A 20,024-nucleotide genomic window follows, 5' to 3' on the forward strand; every position below is an offset into this window, starting at 1 on the left:
GAATACCAGTTTTATTTAAAGAGAACATTTAGGAAAGTAACCATGTTCGTTTTGAGTAGAATTTTAAAAATTAATTTTGTTTTAAACGCTAATGAAACTCAGTGTTTATAAAAATTAGCTGTATGTGGAGGGAAAATACTTTGAAGATAAAGTTTAATTTACTGTGAGGTAAATGGATCCCATTTCTGGTTTCTATAAAATTGCACCATGAAATTATCTGGATGCTGTAAGTATGGAAGAGTGGCACCTAGTGGCCATTCTCATAAACTACAGCTCCTTTAAAGATCAAGTCAGAGAAGAGTGGTTGGTTGTCGTTTCAACCATCTTGCAGGTGGTTTCCAGATTTCCAGATTTCACAGATATATGTTTTTTAAATGAAGACTTATATGGAGTTGCCAAGACAAGATGGTCTTCATATAATTAATCTTCCCTGTAGCTGCTGCCACATTATAAGCAATGGTGAGCTGGAGCTGTTAATACATAAGCCAGGGGTCGGGAAACTTTTTGGCTGAGAGAGCCATAAACGCCACATATTTTAAAATGTAATTCTGTGAGAGCCATACAACAACCCGTGTACCTTACGCATTACCCAATAAAAATTTGGTGTTGTCTCAGAGGACAGCTGTGATTGGCTCCAGCCACCCGCAACCATGAACATGAGTGGTAGGAAATGAATGGATTGCAATACATGAAAATGTTTTATATTTTTAACGTTATTATTTTTTTTATTAAAGATTTGTCTGAGAGCCAGATGCAGCTATCAAAAGAGCCACATCTGGCTCGTGAGCCATAGGTTCCCAACCCCTGACCTAGGCTCCAGAGCCAGCTGTGCACATCTCTTTTCAACTCTCAGTGACCTCACACAGGCAACTTGAAAATTGACCATAGTGGGAATATTTACAGCTCCTCTCAGAAACTGTCAAATGCTACATATTAGGTGGTGTTGTTTTTTCCCAGAGAGTCAATTTACCAACACACATTGGCTTTAAGTGTGTTTGTGGCCTGATCTGCTTCTAACGGTAAGTCATTCTTACAATAAGTATTGGTAAATTTATACATATAGGATACTTATACAAACCTATGAGTATTATTACAAAAAATAACAAATTTTGGAAGCAAAATAATCCCTTATATTGGCAATTTCAGCAAGTGATTCTGTGTAGTGCTATTAATATTGCTAGTAGAGCTGAATGTTAGCGTGATTTGAAAATTTCCCAATAATAACCGCTGACATTTCCAAGTGTTTGAGTATTCACTACAGGCTACAGTTATTTGTAAATACTTAACAGAAGAGCTGCAAAAAGAAGATGATTGTTGCAGAATACTCCAAGATGAAATCAGAAACTTCTCTAAAATTCAGATCAGCAAGAAAAATATTGAATTCAGCAGCAAAATCAAGACTAAAACAAGCAGAAAAAAAACATTTCTATCATTAAAAAAGGAAATGAGCTTTGATGGAGCAACATGTGCCTTGATGCCCAACTTGAAGTTTGGGACACACTCTTAATTTGACCAACATTAATGCAAAATTAAGTTTTCTATGTCTGGAATATTTGTCTCAAAGCAAGATCAAAACCAATCAGATGGCGAAATTAATAGTTTGTGTTTTTGAAGTTCATTTGAAAATTACAACTTTTATATTTTATTCGTGGTATTCTCTTTCACTGTTTAAGTAATTTTTATTGGGCATTTACTTTGTGTTAATGTTTTCTTCTTTGTAGTGTTTTCTATCTCCAGTGTCTATGTCAGGTACAGCTCAATTCTACTTGTCACTAAAATAATTTTGTCACAATGTTTTGGTTCATAAATAGTAAGATATAAAGCCCATATTTTACTGAAAATGTCTACAATTGAGCATCATGCTATCACAAAAAAATATTTATTAATTCTAATTATGGACACTCATTATTTAGGAGTCATGTAAAGTGTTATGAAAAATGCAGAATGATTTATGATTTCAGGAACCCCAAGAATTCCTGGATGCCCATTTATCATTACTGAATGTTGAATATTACTATCAGGAATTTGGAAACATTATTCTGGATCATTGACTTTCAAGCTTTTTAAGGCATCAGTCCTCTTTTTATCAAATGAAATCTACCTTGGAAACTGAAAATATAAAAGAGGTCAAAATGAAGCTCTGTCTGAAGGAGACAAAGAAAAAGGAGACATGCTTCTGTCCTCCACTTTGCCCCGAAGTTGCTGAGTGACTTGGGCCTGTCACTTTGGTGTGTCTGAGTCTTGGTTTCCTCATCTATAAACTGCAATTGATACAGCTCTCCTGGCCCTGGCTGGTTGGCTCAGTGGTAGAGCATCGGCCTGGCGTGCAGAAGTCCCGGGTTCGATTCCCGGCCAGGGCACACAGGAGAAGCGCCCATCTGCTTCTCCACCCCTCCTCCTCTCCTTCCTCTCTGTCTCTCTCTTCCCCTCTTGCAGCAAGGCTCCACTGGAGCAAAGATGGCCCGGGCGCTGGGGATGGCTCCATGGCCTCTGCCCCAGGCGCTGGAGTGGCTCTGGTCGCGACAGAGCAACGCCCCGGAGGGGCAGAGCATCGCCCCCTGGTGGGCGTGCTGGGTGGATCCCAGTCGGGCGCATGTGGGAGTCTGTCTGACTGTCTCTCCCCATTTCCAGCTTCAGAAAAATACAAAAAAACAAAACAAACAAACAAAAAAACCAAACTACTGGATACAGCTCTCCTGAGGCCCCAGGCTCCTTGTGGGACATGATGCTGCCAAAAAACTTTGCAAACCTGGGACACCTGTTAGAGTGTTAGGTATTAGACAGACAGAGGACTTCTGCACATCTGCTGCAACCCTTCTAAGGTGAGCCTGATGGAGAGAATGAAGACTGGAACCCAGACTCCATACCCCAGCCCGGCCACTTTCCTGGGACACTCTCTCTCTCTCTCAGCCAGTCCCTGTCCCTTTTAAGGGCAGGGCCTTCCATGTCAACAATAGCTTGGATTTAAATTAGAGTCATTCTATAATTAGTTGGGATCAGGCAATAAAACTCAGAGCATTTTATCTCTCATGTGAAAGTTACGGATTATAAAAAGGGGAGTGTGAATGATGAGGAAGTTTAAAGTTTGCTAAAATGGGGCCAGAAAGTTGTATTTCAGTCTTGAGCTGCCATACGATGTAGAGGAATCCTTCCGTTCCCCTCTCCAAACTTCAGATCACACGGCTGCAAAGGCCAAGGAGGGCTTGAATGACCATTTTTCCATTTGGAAGATTTATGCTGCCTCATTCCCACGCTGAACACACATAGAAAAATGCATTGGTCTCATTCATCTGTGGTCCAGAGTGTCCTTGCTGAGTGGAGCTCTTCTTACAAATAAAAACTATTTACTGAACAGTAATAGTAAAGTTTGCTTTTCTTAACCTTCGTACCATCCATTTATTTTTTTTATTTTTTGTACCATCTTTTAAAAAATATTATCACATGTAATATAAAACCAACACATGCTTTTTAAAACAAATTCAAACACAGAAGTATACAAAGTAAGTTTCTTCCTCCACCAAGCATGTCCCCAGTGGTAATCACATCCTTCCAGACTTTTCTCAACAGTTATACAAACACATATATATGTGTAATTTAGGAGTGTTCTTGTTTTTGTTTTATTTCCTTAGAGAAAAGGGATGTTTCTTTATTTGCTCTTTTCTTTCCTTTTCCTTCCTTCCTTCCTCCCTCCCTTCCTTCCTTCTTTCCTTCCTTCCTTCCTTCCTTCCTTCCTTCCTTCCTTCCTTCCTTCCTTCCTTCCTTCCTTCCAGATCATTCTGTAGCTGGCTGTTCTTTCTCTATAATGGGCAGTTTCCAAGTCAGTTCATTTTTGTAATGGCTATTAATTCATTTTGTAGATGTACCATGATTTGTTTATTCTCCTATGGATGGGTACTCGGATCTTTATAATGTTTTGCTATTCAGAAAAATACTGCAAGAACACCCTTGGACATACTTGCTTGCATACTTGTGTGAGTGTTTCCATAGGGGAGATTGGGGTCACTGGAGATGCACACTGCATAACTCCCAGCACAGGCCTGGCAACCTCCATGTTGTTACTCTAATCCTCCCAACATCAGCACCTGAGAAGCATGATCGGTCACCCCACCTTTACCTGTAAGGTAGTCTAGCCCACCTATCCCTGAGCCCAACAGCCTTCTTCAGTTCTAATACCTACAACACCTCAGATGCCACCTTGCTCTGTTCCTTGGCCCCCAAGCATGGATCAACAAGCAGAGCAAGTTCAAGTCTAAATCTTGTTGAGCACTAAAGGTTAAGTCAAAGACACTTTGCTGCTGTAACAAATTACTCCAAACTTAGAGGCTTAAAACAACACATGTACTATAACAGATTTGTTAGGTAGATAAATGTATTATCTTACAGTTCTGGAGGTCAGAATCCCACACAGGACTTGATGGGCTCAAGTCAAGGCATCTGCAGGGCTGGGTTCCCATCTGGAGGCTCTGGGGAAGAATCTGTGTCTTTGGTTTTTCCTGTCCAGCTTCTAGAAGCTGCCCACATATTAGAAGAGGTCCGTTCCATGTCTGAGTCTCTTTCCTACCGCATCTCTCTCACCTGGCTCTCCTGCCTCCCTCTTCCACATTTAAGGCCCCCTTTGATTACCCTTTTGATTACATTGGGCTCACCTGGATAATCCAGGACAAATATCTTTTTAGATCAACTAGTTAGCAACTGTACTTTCCCTTTGCCGTGTAATATGTCATATTCACAGCGTCTGGGAATTAATAGGATGTGGACACTGTTGGGAGACTTATTATGCCAATCACAGATACCAAGTCTGAAGGGGAAAACAGAGCCTTCTAAGGAGTTTAGATCTTTGTCTGAGAAGGAGCCCTCTGGGGACAGGTGGGGGAAAGTGGGGGTGGGATGGGGGGGTGGCAGTGGGGAGGTAAGGTCAGGGACACCAGTCAGAGGATATTACAATGGTGAGGTCTGTGCAAGGACAGTGACAGTGGGAATAGGAGGGCACAGGGTCACACTGAGAGGCAGCAGCTATGCTTACATACTCTCTGTGTGAGGCACCACAGCACTGGCTTCCTAAGATAGGCCCGTGGGAGGCTGGAAAGGCCTTGGCCTGGAAGTCCTAAGTGGTGGCAAGGAAGCCCTCCCAGCTGTGGGCCCAGCTGTCTCCTCTACAATTGGGGGGAGGAGCTGCTTTGGCAGGGTCTGCAACCTGGCCTGAATTCTGAGCCTGGAATCAGGATCCCAGTGCTGTCTCAGGAAGCACCGTGTGGGTGGTACAGCCAGGCCCACCCCCAGGCAGGCTGAGTCCCAGGAACTCTCTCTACTCTCCCCACCCACCCACACACTCCACGCAGGCCGCAGGTTCCCGCAAACGCCCTCACTTCCAGATCCCAGCATTTTTCTGGAAACTTAGCAGCCATCCCCTCACTCCCCAGCCTATCTCAACCAGGAGAACGAGAACCGAGAACGAGGCCGAGGCCGAAGGGGTGTGTGTGTGTGTTCCTGTCTGTGCTAGCCTGCCCCCGTTTCTATGTCTGTGTTTGATTGTGTTTTTGTATCTTGGGTTGGAGTTGGTTTATTTTATAATTTTAAAAAATAACTTTTGATTCACTTCCTTTGTTAGTTTTTTGCCTTTTTTTATTCAAAAGCAAACCATTCATTACAGGAAATACAGATTAAAAAAGGAAAAACATTTAAAATATACAGACAGTCCCACCCACCCAGCAACTATCCCTAAACAGGACATGTAGCTTTCTTCAATGTGTCTTCCATTCATCTAATTGTATTTTAACAAAAATGTATTTTCACTGCATGGCATTTATAGTTCTCTAATTTACTCTATTTTTACTGACTGATATATGATGAACGCACTTTTGTGTGATGAATTTCAGTTCCCCTCACTGTGTTAAGCCTGTGTTTGATGTTCTGGCTGTGCTAGAATTTGCTGAACCAGCTGGTCCTGACCGGCGTTTCGGCTGCTTCTGAGTTTTTCCTGTTATGTATGTACTGGATGAATGTGTGTGTGAGCGCTCGCGCATGCATGGCTGTATCTGTCTTTTCAAGTGTCACGTACTGAGGGGAGTGGGGACCTGGCAAGGCACAAGGACCCTTTTCTACACCTTGGAACAAGTGGTTTCCTTTAAAAAAGGTACTTTACCAGAAAACGTTGTTTCAGGGCCTCCTGACTCCAGAATCCTGCCCCAGAGAGAAATGCCACCCTAATGGTAGGCAGGAGTATGGGGGGTGGGGATCCCTCCCGACAGCTGGGATTTGAAAATCTTCCACTTCTCAGACATCCTCTAGACAAGGCAGGACAGGATCCTCATCTCCTCTGTTCAGCCAGGAAACTGAGGCCCAGCAAGTTAGTGGTGGCCTGGGCAGAAGAGAGCAGGCGTGGGGCTGGGACGGAAGCAAGACCTGTGCTTGGAGAGGCACAGCCTGTGTCATAGTGAGAGGTCTTGGGAGGCCTTGCAGGCTGGCTCAGGGCTGAGGTCTGTGAACCCGAAGTCCAGCCCTCAGCAGACGTGTCACCTGGGGTGAGGCTCGCGGGCTGCCCATTAGAACTGTATGTGGCAGAGACAGTTTTCTTCCTCAAAGTCAAAGACTCAGGTGGGGGCAGGGGTGAGCAAGGCAAATCCCCACCTCTCTGACCTCCACTTCATCCTGAAGATAGGAAATGGGTCGGCTGAGGGTTTGCTTGATGCAGACCCCACTTACAGAGGAAAGGGGGGGTTAGCTTTGTTTCATTAGGATTCTGGGACTGCAGCGCTGAGAGTCATGGCCCAAAGCTCCTCCCAGTGGGCGGCGGTGCGGGTGATGGGCTGCTGCGGCACCTAGAGGGCAAATGCGGGAAGCACAGCGCCCGACAGGAGACTAAGAAATAGGAACGGTCTTAGCAGCAAAGCGAGCAGAGAAAACGCCGGATTTGGAAACTGGGAGGCCTCCGTTCACTGTGGCTCTGCCCCAGGTTTCCAGGGTGACCTGGAGCAACTCCTTCCCTTGCTGCCACCAGATAAACACTCCCAGTTTTGCTAGCATTCTGTCAGTCCCAGGGCTGCCTGCCTCCCCTCCTGGGGGAGAGGAGCTTATACTGGCTTGTTCTGGGGCTCCTCCCTCTTCTTACCCAGTGGGCTGCACGGGGCAGAATGGCAGGGGCACTTTGGGCCAGTACACACCACACAGCATACACTCTCACACACCACACACACACTAACATACCACACAACATACACACACATGCCACATACACACACATCACACACACACTCCACGCTCACACCACATACCCCACACACATTCTGGCACCACACACTTCATACGTGTAAGAAAAGCAGGACTGTCAGAGCTGCTCACCCTCCTCTGGGTCATCACCCCACACTCTCCTTAACCCCAGCCCCCCCATACCCACCTCTGAGCACATGCTCCTGCTTCACTGGAAAAATAGACCATTTGGCATGACACACTCACCTCCCTTCTTCCCACTCTGGCACACACATGCAGCACTCCCCTGCATGTCCCCAAATATCTTCCCACAGCATACCCCGACCCCACCACACCCAGGCCCAACTCTCTGTCCCGCTCAGGTGTGCTGGCTCCCAGCCCACCCAGGGACTTCTTCCACGGGTCTCCTCCTGCTGGTGTACTCAGTGCCTTCAACCCTTCTCCTTTGGGCCTTCCATAGGCTCAGCCTCCCTCTCTTATTAAATAATAATCATAGTAAGCTCTTCCTCAGTGCAATGCCTCTGTCGCCAAAATATGTCACTCTCCTTCTCTTCGAATTCCCTTCAACTACAATCTCCCCTTCCTCAGCCCCACGGACTCACTGCCCTTGCACAGCCACGCCCCACACACGTGCGCATGCGCACACCCTAGACCAGTGGTTCTCAAGCTTCTTGAAGTCGGAGCGCATTTAGAATCCTACAAATAACTGTCGGCGTACTATATACAAATTTCTGAGAAATATGTTATAATAATTAAGTCAAATATTAAAGAAAAAAATATTATATAAAGTTCAAGTGTGCTTTTATGGTAATTAAATGAAATAAATATGACAAAATTAAATTTATTCTGACATTAAAAAACATTTTTATGTTACATTTTTTGAATTATGCTTTTTAGAATTTGTAAAAAAAAAGAGAGGCTAAGAAATTTTAAAAATGACAAAAAAGTTAATTTTTATATATATATAGATACATTCTTAGTAAGATTTAGTAAATTCGGCAGGTCCCAGCGCGAATGTGTTGTTTTTTCATTCTTGTGTTTATGAGAAACATGAGCCTAATGTGTCCTAGCGATTTCTTCAATGTTTGGGCATATATTTGAAAGGCAAACTCTCATTTTCTCGTCAATACATTGAAGAATTCCTTTCTTTTTACTCTTACTTGTGTTGAGGGTAGAAAATTCTAATTTACATAAATAGGATGTTGAAAATTGTAGTAAAATGTTCAAAGCTTTTTTAGATATTGCCACATATTCTTCTTTTATAGAAATCCGAAAGGCTTCAAGAGACAATTCTTTACATTTAATCATCAATCCAAAACCCCCACCATACATATCATCTTAACTTTACACCAAACAAAGGATAGAAGAAACTTGCCTCCAGTCTTTCTGGGGAACATGGGGGGGGGGTAGTGTAAACAATCCAGCACCACAGCTTAACAGCCTTTTGCAACCTAATCAGGCAGGTGAAGTGGGGGGTTGGGCAGGCTGCCAGCTTACAGCCAATTCCCCACACCTCTGTCCCCCAAAAATCTAAACTCCAGAAACCCTGTTGGTTTTTTGGTCCCCAACAGGCACATATTTCTCTGGAATACCATAGGGCGCACCTGGAAATCTTCTAGGGTGCACCAGTGTGCCCTGGCGCACACTTTGAGAACCACTGCCCTATACACAAGCATACCACTGTGGGGCTGTTCCCTTCAACCCACCCAAACCAAGGTCACTATCAACTGCTATACTGCAAAATCCAAGTCTCGTCTCTGCACTTACCTTCCCTGTCCCCCTGGTGCTTTCAACTGGTTGACCCATCCTCTCTGAGAGCCACTCTCTCCTCTGCAGGATTGCCAGGTAATATATAGGACACCCAGTTAAGTCAGAATCTCAGGTAGACAACAAATGTTTTAGTATAAGTATGTCCCAAATATTACAGGGGACAAATTCATACTGAAAATGATTTGCTGCCTATCTAAGCTTTAAATTAACTGATGTCCTGTATTTTTATTTGCTAAATCTGGGAATCTATTCACCACTTGTCTGCCCACCAGCTCCCCGCCCTTCCTCTCCCTTCTCCAGCCTGCTCCAGGGTGCTGGCCTTGACTGCCTTCCCTTCTCAAGCTCCCTGCTTTCCTTGAACAGCTCTTCCCACCCCGCGGGTCCCCCTCCGCGTGGAGCTGGCCTCTCGCCCAGAGTCTCCCAGAGCCTTTGCTCCAGTTCCCACGGCAGGAGCCCCACTCTCCTGTAGCAGCAGCGGACTTCAGTGCTGTTTGTGTGTGCTTGGAGAGACTGTACCTGCTCAGCCCGACAAGCGAGGCTGCTTCTCTGCTGCCTTCACCAGCTAGTGCCCAGAAACATGCTGGCCAGATGTGGCAAGAAGGGCTTCCCTCTGGCTGTTGTCCAGCTCCAGCTCCTCCTGCCAGGTCAAGATGAAGGGCTTACCCTCTCTCTGCCTTCACCGTCTCTGAAACTCCGCCCATCCTGTTCCCTTTGTCTGGACTACCCTCCTCCAAATTCTGCATGTTCAAGTGCCCTCTTTTCTTCAAGTCCAGCCCAAGGACCAACTCCTCCCAGGTTTCCCTGAGTCTCCCAGCTCTCCCCACCCCCCTCCCAGCACCTGACTGATTTGTAGCCTTGTCTAGGTCACTCCATTCGGAGTTCGTCCAGTGCTGGGACTGGGTCTGGTTTACTCCCACGTTCCCTGGGCAGGGCCCAGAACACAGTCGGTGCTCAGCCAGTGTTTATTCAATTGAGTAGCAGATGACCGAATAAGAGAATAAGTGATGGAATGAATGAATAAATGCATGAATAAGTGATGTATATTTTTAAAGGGGCTACATAATAAAACTGACAAGCCCAGGGACCAGGTGGCAAGCCTGACCAAAAGTAACCACACAGGATGATCTGAACATAAAAGTTCCGAACTGGGCAGGCCACAGCGAGTAGTCAAGTCCCAGGCCTACGGCTTCCTTAGCAAAGGTCAATCTTTAAGTGCGCCCTGGCCGTTGTTCTTACGCATAGGATGACATGCCTTTGAAATGTCAGAGTAACTTTATTTTCCAGACCCCTCGAAGATGTAATTGCAGGCATCAGAGCACAAGACCACCAGAGCACGGGGCCACAGAGCTCCTCTTTGTTATCTTGTTCCCCATATACCATCTCTATGACTGCAAAAACTTTTTAAAGAAAAGCACTCTTTTTAGTCATCGATTTAAGAGAGAGAGAAACATCAGTTTGTTGTTCTACTTATTTATGCATTCATTGGTTGATTCCTGTGTGTGCCCTGACCAGGGATCGAACCCACAACCTTGGTGTATCAGGACAACGTTCTGAGCAACTGAGCTACCCAGGCAGGACTTATGTAATGTATATTTTAATTAACTATCCCATACCCACCAATATAAAGAACTATGTGTTTCTTCATTTTGATTTTTTTTAAATTTTTCTTTTATTAATTTTTAGAGAGGAGATAGAATGAGAGAGAGAGAGAGAGAGAGAGAGAAAGGGGAGGAAGGAACATGAAGCATCAACTCCCATATGTGCCTTGACTAGGCAAGCCCAGGGTTTCGAACCAGCGACCTCAGTGTTCCAGGTCGATGTTTTATCCACTGCGCCACCACAGGTCAGGCTTCATTTTGATTTTTATCCAGTCCTAGAGCTTTCCCCGCTTTGTCTCCCACCTCTTTAACCTATCACCAATGGGTGTCATGTGGCTGCCTTACATTTTCTCCTTGAATAGAAATGCAGAGAAGAAACTGCAAGACTGCCATTCTCCAGAACATTTTCTCAAGCTGTTGAGATCTTGCTTCTGGGCTTGTCTTCAAAATTTGGGCTCACATAAACTCTTATAAAACTTTTCTATAGGTTTGGACATACCTTCATCGATAGTGAGTAAATGGAGTGGGTGGATGGATGGATGGATTGATGGATGGATGAGCAAATGAGGAGAACCAGGGCTCGCCAGGCTGCCCATCACCTGCAGAGTGAGGCTGTGCCCCCCATTGCTTTGTTTGCAGTGACATGCGTGATTCCAACCTGCAGACCCCTCCCTCCACTGAGCCAGGGAGGGTGGTGACCACACAGTGTAGAGCAGAGCCAACTCTGTTTGAAGGCAGAGAGCACCCAAGGCCCATTCTTTTCATCCTGCCCAGATCTTGCACCTCCATCTCTGCCCAACTTGAGCTTTTTTTTAAATAAAAATTTTTATAATTGTTTTTAAGATTTCATTGATTTTAAAACAAGCAATAGCCCGCCCATATTAAAAAATATTTATATTTTATTGATTTTACAGAGAGAGGGAAGGGGGTGGGAGTGAGAAGTAGCAACTCACAGTTGCTTCACTTTAGCTGTTCACTGATTGCTCGTCATATGTGCCTTGACCGGGCAAGCTCAGGGTTTCAAATTGGTGACTTCAGCATTCCAGGTTGATGTGCTATCCACTGTGCCACCACAGGCCAGACCCACCTAGAGCTCTTGCTCCCAGGCATTTCTTTGTGCCTGGACCTGCTCACCCACCTCTGACTGGTCTGGGTGTCTCTAAGAACAGCCCCTGCTGAGTTCCTGTGGAGGTGCACTGCTCAGAGCCCCTTCAGTGCAGGACCTCAGGGCCAGCCTCAGCTGCAGAGCTGCTTGGCCTGAAGGCAAACCCTGGAGGAGGGGGGTGGGCAGCACTCAGAGATGGAGCGATGGTGGGTGTAGAGTGAAGCCCTGCATTACAATTTGACTTCTTCTTCTACCCAGTCCTGCTTCCTCCTCCTTCCCCTCACAGACACTAATCCCTATAAACATTTTATTTTTAGAGAGAGAGGAAGGGAGAGAGATGAGAAGCATCAATTCATAGTTGTGACACTTTAGTTGTTCACTGATTGCTTTCTCATATGTGCCTTAACTGGGGGCTCCAGCCAAGCCAGTGACCCCTTGCTCAAGCCAGTAACCTTGGGCTCAACCCAGTGACCTTGGGCTTCAAGCCAGCAACCCCTGGACTCAAGCCTGCAACAATGGGAATCATGTCTATAATCCTAGGCTTACGCCAATGACCTCACACTCAAGCCAGCAACCTCGGTGTTTTGAACCTGGGACCTCAGCATCCCAAGTCGATGTTCTACCCACAGTGCCACCACCTGGTCAGGCCCGATAAACATCTTGCATCCAAAACTCTGTCTCAGTATTCACTTTCAGAGAACGAGACCTACAACAGTTCACTTTACTCAATCCCCAGGTCCTCCCTATAGCCAGTTTCCTTCCACATACATCTGTGAATGCCCTGCTTGGAGACTCTAGGGTCCAAAGTGTTCAAAATATGGTCTCCAGGAGCTCCCATCTCTGGGCTGTGCCTCTCCCCTCCCTGTATTCACCCACTCAATCCCTATCCATCAATCTAACTCTACCCCGGGCCCCTTAACCCTCCGCACTTTTGCAGCCCCAAGCCTTACTCTCTGAGAATCCTTCCTGTGGCAGTCACATGGCCAAGGTGGCCTGTTTGGGCACACTCAGAGACCAGAGCCACCATCAGGGTTGTTCCTGCCCCCCTCAACAGGCAGGTCCTGGGAGAGCCATTTATTCAGGGCCGAATAGAGGCTCAGAATTTTCTACCCTTCAAACTATACTCTAAATATGGCACTGCGTTTCTTTCATGGGTATAGAGAAAACAGATTTTGCCTTTAAAAAAAATCTAAGCCTTTCTTTATTTGTGATGGAAACAAAAGTCTGTTACATGCTCTCAATGTAACATTTTAACTTATTTGGCATTATCTTTGAGTCCTTGATTTTCTGTCATTTCTGAGAGACTCCAGCCACATTCTCTAAGAATAGAAGAGCCCAATAAAAACAGAGTAATAAAGTGTCGTTCAGAATATGTTTCAAAGTCTTCTTTCTGGCTTTCCTGTTAATAAAATATCTCATACTTTCTGTGACTCTGATTTTCTCTTGTTTCCTTTTGTGGTTTTTCAGCCCTGACACTCTGGAGACCCATAAAAGGATATATATTTTCAATTATAAAGTAAATCATTTGTTCCTGGGAAGTAGCCCTTTGGTTTCAGACTTTCAGAGATGATTTCAGGCAACTGTCAAGGGCAGGTTTCAGGGTTGTGCTCTGTGGGATGTGCACATGCAAGTAGCAAAAAGACTCAGGGGAGCAGATAAGACCTGGTGTGTAAAAATGCCCACTTGAGGGCGCTGTTTCCTCTGGTGGTAATAGAACCAGTTCTAGGCATCCTCAGGTTAATGTGCTTTAACCGAACCCTGTTTACAATAAATTTCAGTTCCCTTGTAGATCAGAAGAGTTGGCCCGCCATGCAATCCAACATTGTTCGGTCACTCACTTTCAGACTTCTCCTAAGCCCCATCCTGTGGGTAGGGTCCAGCTGAGTTTGGGGGACAGGGCTGATTCCTACCTGGTCCCAGCACTGTATCCCAGGCCAGAGGTCACAGCAGCTCAGGACGGGATGCAACATGAAGTGTGCTGGATATAGGCAAGGAAGGACAAGAATGCCAGGTTTGGAGGAGTGGGAAATCAGGGAAGGCTTGCTGGGGGTGGGTGAGTCTGACCCACCAGCAGAGCAAACGCTGGGGCCTGTCAGACCTCACATGAAGGTCCAGAAGTCCCGGGCACCCACCACTCCCTGGGCATGGCGACTTGGCCCGGTGAAGAGAGAAGCTTCCTGGTGAAACGTGGCCACTGTGAAGCTGCGACCAGGCCCCCCCTGAGGATCCTGGGCTCTCGAGTCACAGCTGAAGCAGCAGAGAATGCAGGTGATGGCCACGGTAACCACAAACAGCACTGCCACCATACCGATCACAGCCGTTTCCATGGCCCCGCGTGGCAGCTGACGCGCTGAGCAAACTGGGGTGCGTCGTGGAGTCTTAGCTCCCCATCCAAAACGGGGCGCTGGGTGGCGACAGGTACCCGGCTTTTCCAGTCACTCTCCCTGCCGTCTTCTAAGAAGATGCTGGTCTGAGGTCCTAGGTCATGTCCTCTCTGGGCCGTTGGAGACCCCGCATGGCACTACTCCGACCTCTGTCACTGTCTTCTAAGTCTGGCCAGGCTTCCGAGAGCTGTGGTGAACGCGACTGGCAGACTCCGGAAGAAACGCTGTCCCGAGAGATGTGCGCGCAACGCTCCCTGATCTCGGAAGAGCTGGAAGGAGGGGGAAGAAGACTTCTCACAAGGAGCCTTGCCAACCCGGCCCTCTGGTGACGCCTACAGATTTCAGGAGAGTTTGTACACTCAGACAAAAGACAAAATACTCGCCCTCCTGTGGATCCAGGATGAGCGCGGGCTTCTCTCCGGGAGGAACCCTGGGCCAGTCCTTGAATCTGCCTATCTGCTGTCTCCTGAGACCCTGGCCCTGGGTTGGGGGCAGGGCACCAGTGGGCAGGAAGACAATACCCTGGGCAGGGTGGGAGCAGCCCGTGGGTTCACTGGAGGGCCATGGGGGCCTTCAGCAGGGGCTGTGGGGGAGGGCCTGTAACATCTGGCCTCCTTTTCTGCGTGGGGGTGAGAGAATGCTGGGTAGATAGGGCCAGGAGCTCTAATCCCCTCTGCCCCGCAGTTCCTGCAGAAGCCCTCTCCTGGGCCGGCCTTCTCCTCAGCCCTCCAGCCCTCCGCACTGCCTGCTCACACCCCACTGCTCACCCTCAGATGTTGTGAAAACTTACCCTGGGCTTTCCAGGAATAGCTGCTCTGGCTGTGTGTGGTGCCATGACTTCCTGACCTGGCGGCCACCCCAGGAGCCAGGTCACAGCATGCTTTCAACCCTGGGTGCTGCAGCCTTGGTCCTGCCAGGGACCAGGCTCCAAGATGTCTGAGCGGCTGTGAGCACTTCCTGAATTCCTTCCTCCGGTTGTGAGTGAGGGCCCAGGACCTGCGCAGCCGCCTGTCACCCTTGGTGACTGCACTTACCCCACCCCCCAAGCACACCCATGCCATTCCAGCCCTGCATCCCCACCCCAGGTTCTCCACTTAACCGGGTGGGGCAGGGGTCAAGCCAGTCCCAGTCTCAGTCTGTCCCAGGCAGACAGAGCAAGTCTGCCAGAAGGGGCTCTGTCCTGACACTCACTGGGTCACAGCCCTTTTAACAGCCAGCACCTCCTGAGACTGCCACTACTTCTCTACAAAGGAGACTACTTTTTAGAACTTCTACATTAGACCACTACTTCTAAAGTGGGTGATTAGCCACACTTTACTCAAACACTGAGAAACGGAGTCATGAGAAACAGTAATTCCCGGTACCTGTATAGGACACAGCCAGGCATCATCTCATAAAATTGGTCCAGCAACCCTGTGAAGCAATCTTGCCTCCATTTTACAGATTCAGATGCTGGTAATCAGAGGATACATGACTTGCCTGTGGCCTGTTGCTAATTTGTAGTAACAACAAGAACAGCAAATGGCTGAAGAGGAGTTTCCTGGCCCTCCCTCCCACGTCAATGTTCTTTCCACAGAGCAGATGCCTCATTCTGCAGTTTTTTGTTTGTTTGTTTGTTTGTTTGTTTTTTAACTATTGATTTGAGAGAGAGAGGGAGAAACATGGACTTGTTGTTCCACCTATTTATGTACTCACTGATTGACTCTTGTATGTGCTCTGATCAGGGATTCAACCCACAACCTTGGCATAAGAGGATGATGCTCTAACCAGCCGAGCTACCTGGCCAGGGCTCATTCTGCAGTTTTACTGATCAGAGTATGGAGGCTAAGAGAGAGCCAAGGACTAGCCCAAGGTCACACAGCCAGGGTCCTTCTCAATTTCTCCAAGGCCCCATTGAACTTTCTTTAGTACCAGTTTTAGGAAACTGCCTACTCACAGAAGGGGGAGCGCTATTGAGAGCATGATGCCCTGTCAAATTCGCACTCTTCCATTTTCCAACAAATCTGGGCATGAGGGTTCTCCAAGAGCAGAAGAGGAGCATGGGGCAAGCTGGGGCCATGACAGAATGCTGGACACCTGGAATTCTCTGTATTAACTGGGACAACCAAAAGCAGAGAGAAGGAAACATGAGGAGTCAATCTGTGGTGCTGGTGGTTTCAGATTGAATTACCAAGATCAACTAGTCGATTCAGGGATAGAGGGTATCAGGCAGACTTGGTTTCAAGCTGGGTTTTTTGTTTCTTTGACTTCTCATGTGCCTGTTCTTTGTGGGTGAATGGAGTTGGAGGCCAGCTGTGGTTGGTGTGCATTGTTCAGCATTCTTAAACTAGAATGAAGGACAATGGTTCGGCCCTCTTACCTTCTGCCTTGTATCAGTTTCCTTTTCTGTTTCTGAGATTTGGGGACCCTTCTTTGATTCACCTGTAAAATAGGCCTTCTGGTCCCTCCTCATAATAGGCATTCAGTATTTGAATGGAGGTCATGCGGCATAATGAGAGGGACCCGGGTTATATAGTGAGGACAGATACAGTCTGCTTTGAAGGCTTTTAGGGGTCTTCATGGACCTCACACTGGCCATCTGCAATGTCAAATGATCAATGTGGCATCTCAAGTCTAGGGGGATAAAAAAGAACAAATAACCATGGATAAAGGTGGACAAAGATCGGATACTTCGTGCAGGAGCAGTGCTTCTGCAGGTCCCATCTGGAGACGGGCTGGAATGAGGTAGAGCCTGGGAGGCCTGCCTGGGCAGCCTCACCCCCTGCCGGCTCAGTACCCTCACCCCCAACCACCCTCAGCAGTCCCTTTGCACTTGTCAGCATTATCAAGAGAGTTGAGAAGAGCAAAACAGCCATCATCCTTTGCCCACAATTCAGAGATGTTTTTCCTTAGGGTTTTTCCCATGTCGCTTTTCTCTGACTTGTGACTTTTGTGATCTTGTGATATACAGCCCCAAACCCTGGGCCCAAATGCAGTAGGACTCCCAAAGATATCTATCACTCAGAGACTATTTCCTCCCAGCATCCATTGTCACCAACTGACCAGAAAAAAAAGGCCACCTTTCCTACATTGCACTTATATTAACAAGGGAAAAGGTGAGGGCGGGCATTCTGAAATAAGAGGGCACCATTCTCCTAAAGGCTGGAGCCACACTTAGGAAAGGCAGGCCCCCCCAAAGCTGACATGGGGCTCTGCGGAGGGAGGAGAGGGTAGGGAGCTTTAGGCCAGAGGGCTACAACCTCCACCTTTAAATGTTTTCTGCCTTTCAGACCACCCCCTGAACCTCACCACTGGGGAGATGGAGCCCGAGGCCCCTCAGAGTCCCCAGGAGCCCAAAGACCAAATCACACAGGGCCCTATGCTCTACCTGGTGTGTTTCAGGCCCCAAACTTCTGGCTGTGGTTATTCCAACCATATTTACTTCTCCAGAGAGCATGAGTCTCCGAGAATCTTTCTTGACCATCTGTTGTGAGGACTGGTTCTGGGCTGGGGGCCAGGGGGTTCACCAAGGGTTCTCAGATGTATGAGAGCAGGACCCTTGAATCCTGCCACAGACCTCTAGGGAGAGAGATAAAGTGTGGTCAGTGCTCCAAAAGAAATACAATAAGAACAATAATAATAATAATTAGTTGGAAACCCATAGGAAGGTTTCTTCTTGGACAAAGATAGAGAGAATAAGGTGCAGGGTGTTTCTGGGGCTGATGACTAAAGCAGTGAGGATGGAACAAAGAGCAAAGGGGGGAGGCGGGAACCAGCCCGGCCCAGAGGCAGAGCCCTGATGCTCAGGGCAGGGAGGAGCCTCAGCAGATCCCGCAGGCCACAGCGCAGCTCCCAGATGCTTCGGAAAGGGGGCATACTCAGACGGGCAGTAGCAGGGGTCCAGCTGCGGATGAGTTAGGGTAGGCACTGGGATGGGGACGGAGGCCAGATCTGAAGGACACCGCAGAGATAAAATCAACACAGGGCGACTCATGATCTACCTTCCCAACCCAGAAATCTAGTGTGGCTGTCAGTGCAAGTTTGCCTCCTTCTGCCCCTTACCCCCCAACCCCCAGCCCAAGCACTCACAGAGAATCCGCAAGGAAACGGAAAAGAAACAGGACGTTCTGTTCCAGTGAGTCAGCAGGCCCCTGACTTTCTGGCCTGTTCTCAAGCCCCTCCCCACCACCGCGCCAGGCCCCCAAGCCTCTCCCCCTCCGCTTCCCACCCAGCTCATAGGCACGGGCTGCAGGCCTCAGAACGAGACTTCCTTCCTCCCTGTGGAATTCCGCCAGCTATTCCTGGGTATTTGGAAACATGCCTCCTGGCTTTGGCAAGGAGTCTCTGTCATTTGTCCCATTTTAGGGAGGAGGAAACTGAGACCCCAAGGAGGCAAGCACTCTCCAAGGTCACCTAGCACCACACCTCCCAGTTTAAAAAACCCACCCCACCCTCTCAACCCTATCACTACACACAGGCACTACGAGGGCAGGCTGGCTAGAGGCTCAAGGTCTGGATAAGAAACCTTGACCCAGTTACCAAGGAAACATTGAATTCAACATAGCCGGTGGAGTGGAGCAGGTCCCAGGGCTCAGTGTGCCCTGGAGATGGGCTGAAAAGAACACCAGAGGTAGATAGAGATCTAGAGGCCAGCCTGGGTGGCCTCACCCGTCCCCTCTGAGTCCCTTAGAGCCCCACTGGTACACAGAGAGCCCCCTCTGCACAGGGCTGCACACAAGCCCTAAGTCCCCCCTCAGAACTCAGACCCCATGCCCCTCTCACCTACGTGCAGGGGGCGCTGCAGAGCCCACCCAGCTCCCCCACTGCACAGCCAGCCCTCCAGCCCCAGGCAGAGGCCACCGTCCCAGGCACTCACTTCCCATCGGAGAGGGGAGGTGCCCGCGCAATGCGGACGTGGGCCTGGCCCGCCCTCCCTGCCACTTGAGTTGTAATGAAGAGCCTCTTCACAAAGCTTCTTGGTGGTTTTTATTTTATTTTCTTATTAAAGCCCCAGTGAATTAACTGTGCAGCCTCATACTGCCTTTTCCAAATGAAAGGACATAGCCAGGGCTCCTCCCAGCTCCCCACCTACTCCCCGCAGCCTGAGGGTGTCAGAAGGGAAGCACTTCAGGGGGAGCACGGGACATCTCTCATGCGCCTACGTTCATCAGGGCACTTCCGGTGCCCGCTGGGAATTACAGCCAAAAGGTGGTGTTTGTCCCCAAAAGACCACCCCTGCTCTCGCCCTCCTTCCCTCCAGTATACGCAGGGCCACCCCAGCCGCTCCTCTGTCCTCCGCCTCTGTGGTTCACTGGGGCACGGAGAAGCCCCAGCTGGATCCAGGCACAGCTCCCAATGTTCACCACAGAGAGGCGCCCTTCTGCACAGGAACATGGGGGTCCACTCGTCCTGGAGGTGGTACAGCAAGCAGTGGCGGCCGTCCACGGGCATCAGTGGTGGCCTCGGTGGGCGTGGGCCTTGTGGAGGCGGTGTTGGTGATGGTGGTGGTGGAGGTGGTGGTGGTGGAGGCCCACGTGGTGCATGTGAGGCACATGGCCAGGACGATGGGGGTGGTGAAAGTGTCCCAGGTGGCCTCGGCCCCGGAAGAACCAAGGCTTGGTCCGCCGAACTCGGTTTCTCCTTACAGCAGGTCGGTTCTGCTCCACGTCAGGGTCCTGCTGTCCGCTGTGCAGGCAGGTGACCAGCAGCAGCAGCAGCAGCAGAACAGCCACAGCAGAGCCTGTGATCAAGCCCACCAGAGTCGTGCTCCACAGGAGGCCCAGCATCTGGGATCTCAATGGTCTCCTCTGCACAGCGGCGGCTGCTGCTGCTTCCTCCCCTTCGGCGCCCTCTGCTCAGCCCTCGCAGTCGCTGGACTGTTGTCTCAGCTCCGGGAGGCTGGAAGGCAGCCAGGGAATGTGGCCACAGCCTCTTTGGGCTGGAACTGCGGGCCAAGGGTGAGGCCAGGCGGCTGTTAACTCT

General features: G+C 48.6%; 2 protein-coding genes and 1 long non-coding RNA gene across 5 annotated transcripts; 1 reads left to right on the forward strand and 2 right to left on the reverse strand.

Moving 5' to 3' along the window:
- Nucleotides 1-10,228: 10,228 nt before the first annotated feature.
- On the forward strand, nucleotides 10,229-12,485 carry LOC136394481 (uncharacterized). The gene is made up of 2 exons (XR_010749198.1): nucleotides 10,229-10,609; nucleotides 10,820-12,485. It is a non-coding gene; the product is annotated as an uncharacterized lncRNA (long non-coding RNA).
- On the reverse strand, nucleotides 11,999-18,171 carry SPAAR (small regulatory polypeptide of amino acid response). 3 transcript variants are annotated; one of them, XM_066367685.1, is made up of 4 exons: nucleotides 18,132-18,171; nucleotides 17,431-17,621; nucleotides 16,423-16,676; nucleotides 11,999-14,332 (listed from the first exon to the last, which is right to left on the reverse strand). In XM_066367685.1, exon 4 carries the CDS (start codon nucleotides 14,004-14,006, stop codon nucleotides 13,779-13,781), a length of 228 nt encoding a protein of 75 aa, XP_066223782.1. In that variant the 5' UTR covers nucleotides 14,007-14,332; nucleotides 16,423-16,676; nucleotides 17,431-17,621; nucleotides 18,132-18,171; the 3' UTR covers nucleotides 11,999-13,778. The 3 variants fall into 3 exon arrangements, 2 of the variants coding, with proteins under 2 accessions (XP_066223782.1, XP_066223781.1); XM_066367684.1 differs by lacking the exons at nucleotides 16,423-16,676; nucleotides 17,431-17,621; nucleotides 18,132-18,171 and adding an exon at nucleotides 14,854-16,395; XR_010749197.1 differs by lacking the exons at nucleotides 16,423-16,676; nucleotides 17,431-17,621; nucleotides 18,132-18,171 and adding an exon at nucleotides 14,854-16,416 and having other exon boundaries at nucleotides 14,009-14,395.
- An 840-nt stretch (nucleotides 18,172-19,011) lies between these two features.
- HRCT1 (histidine rich carboxyl terminus 1) lies at nucleotides 19,012-20,010 on the reverse strand. The gene has a single exon (XM_066365659.1). It carries the CDS (start codon nucleotides 19,826-19,828, stop codon nucleotides 19,493-19,495), a length of 336 nt encoding a protein of 111 aa, XP_066221756.1. The 5' UTR covers nucleotides 19,829-20,010; the 3' UTR covers nucleotides 19,012-19,492.
- Between the last annotated feature and the right edge of the window lie 14 nt (nucleotides 20,011-20,024).

The sequence above is a fragment of the Saccopteryx leptura genome, chromosome 2, assembly GCF_036850995.1.
Source record: "Saccopteryx leptura isolate mSacLep1 chromosome 2, mSacLep1_pri_phased_curated, whole genome shotgun sequence".
NCBI classification, from domain to species: Eukaryota; Metazoa; Chordata; class Mammalia; order Chiroptera; family Emballonuridae; genus Saccopteryx; species Saccopteryx leptura.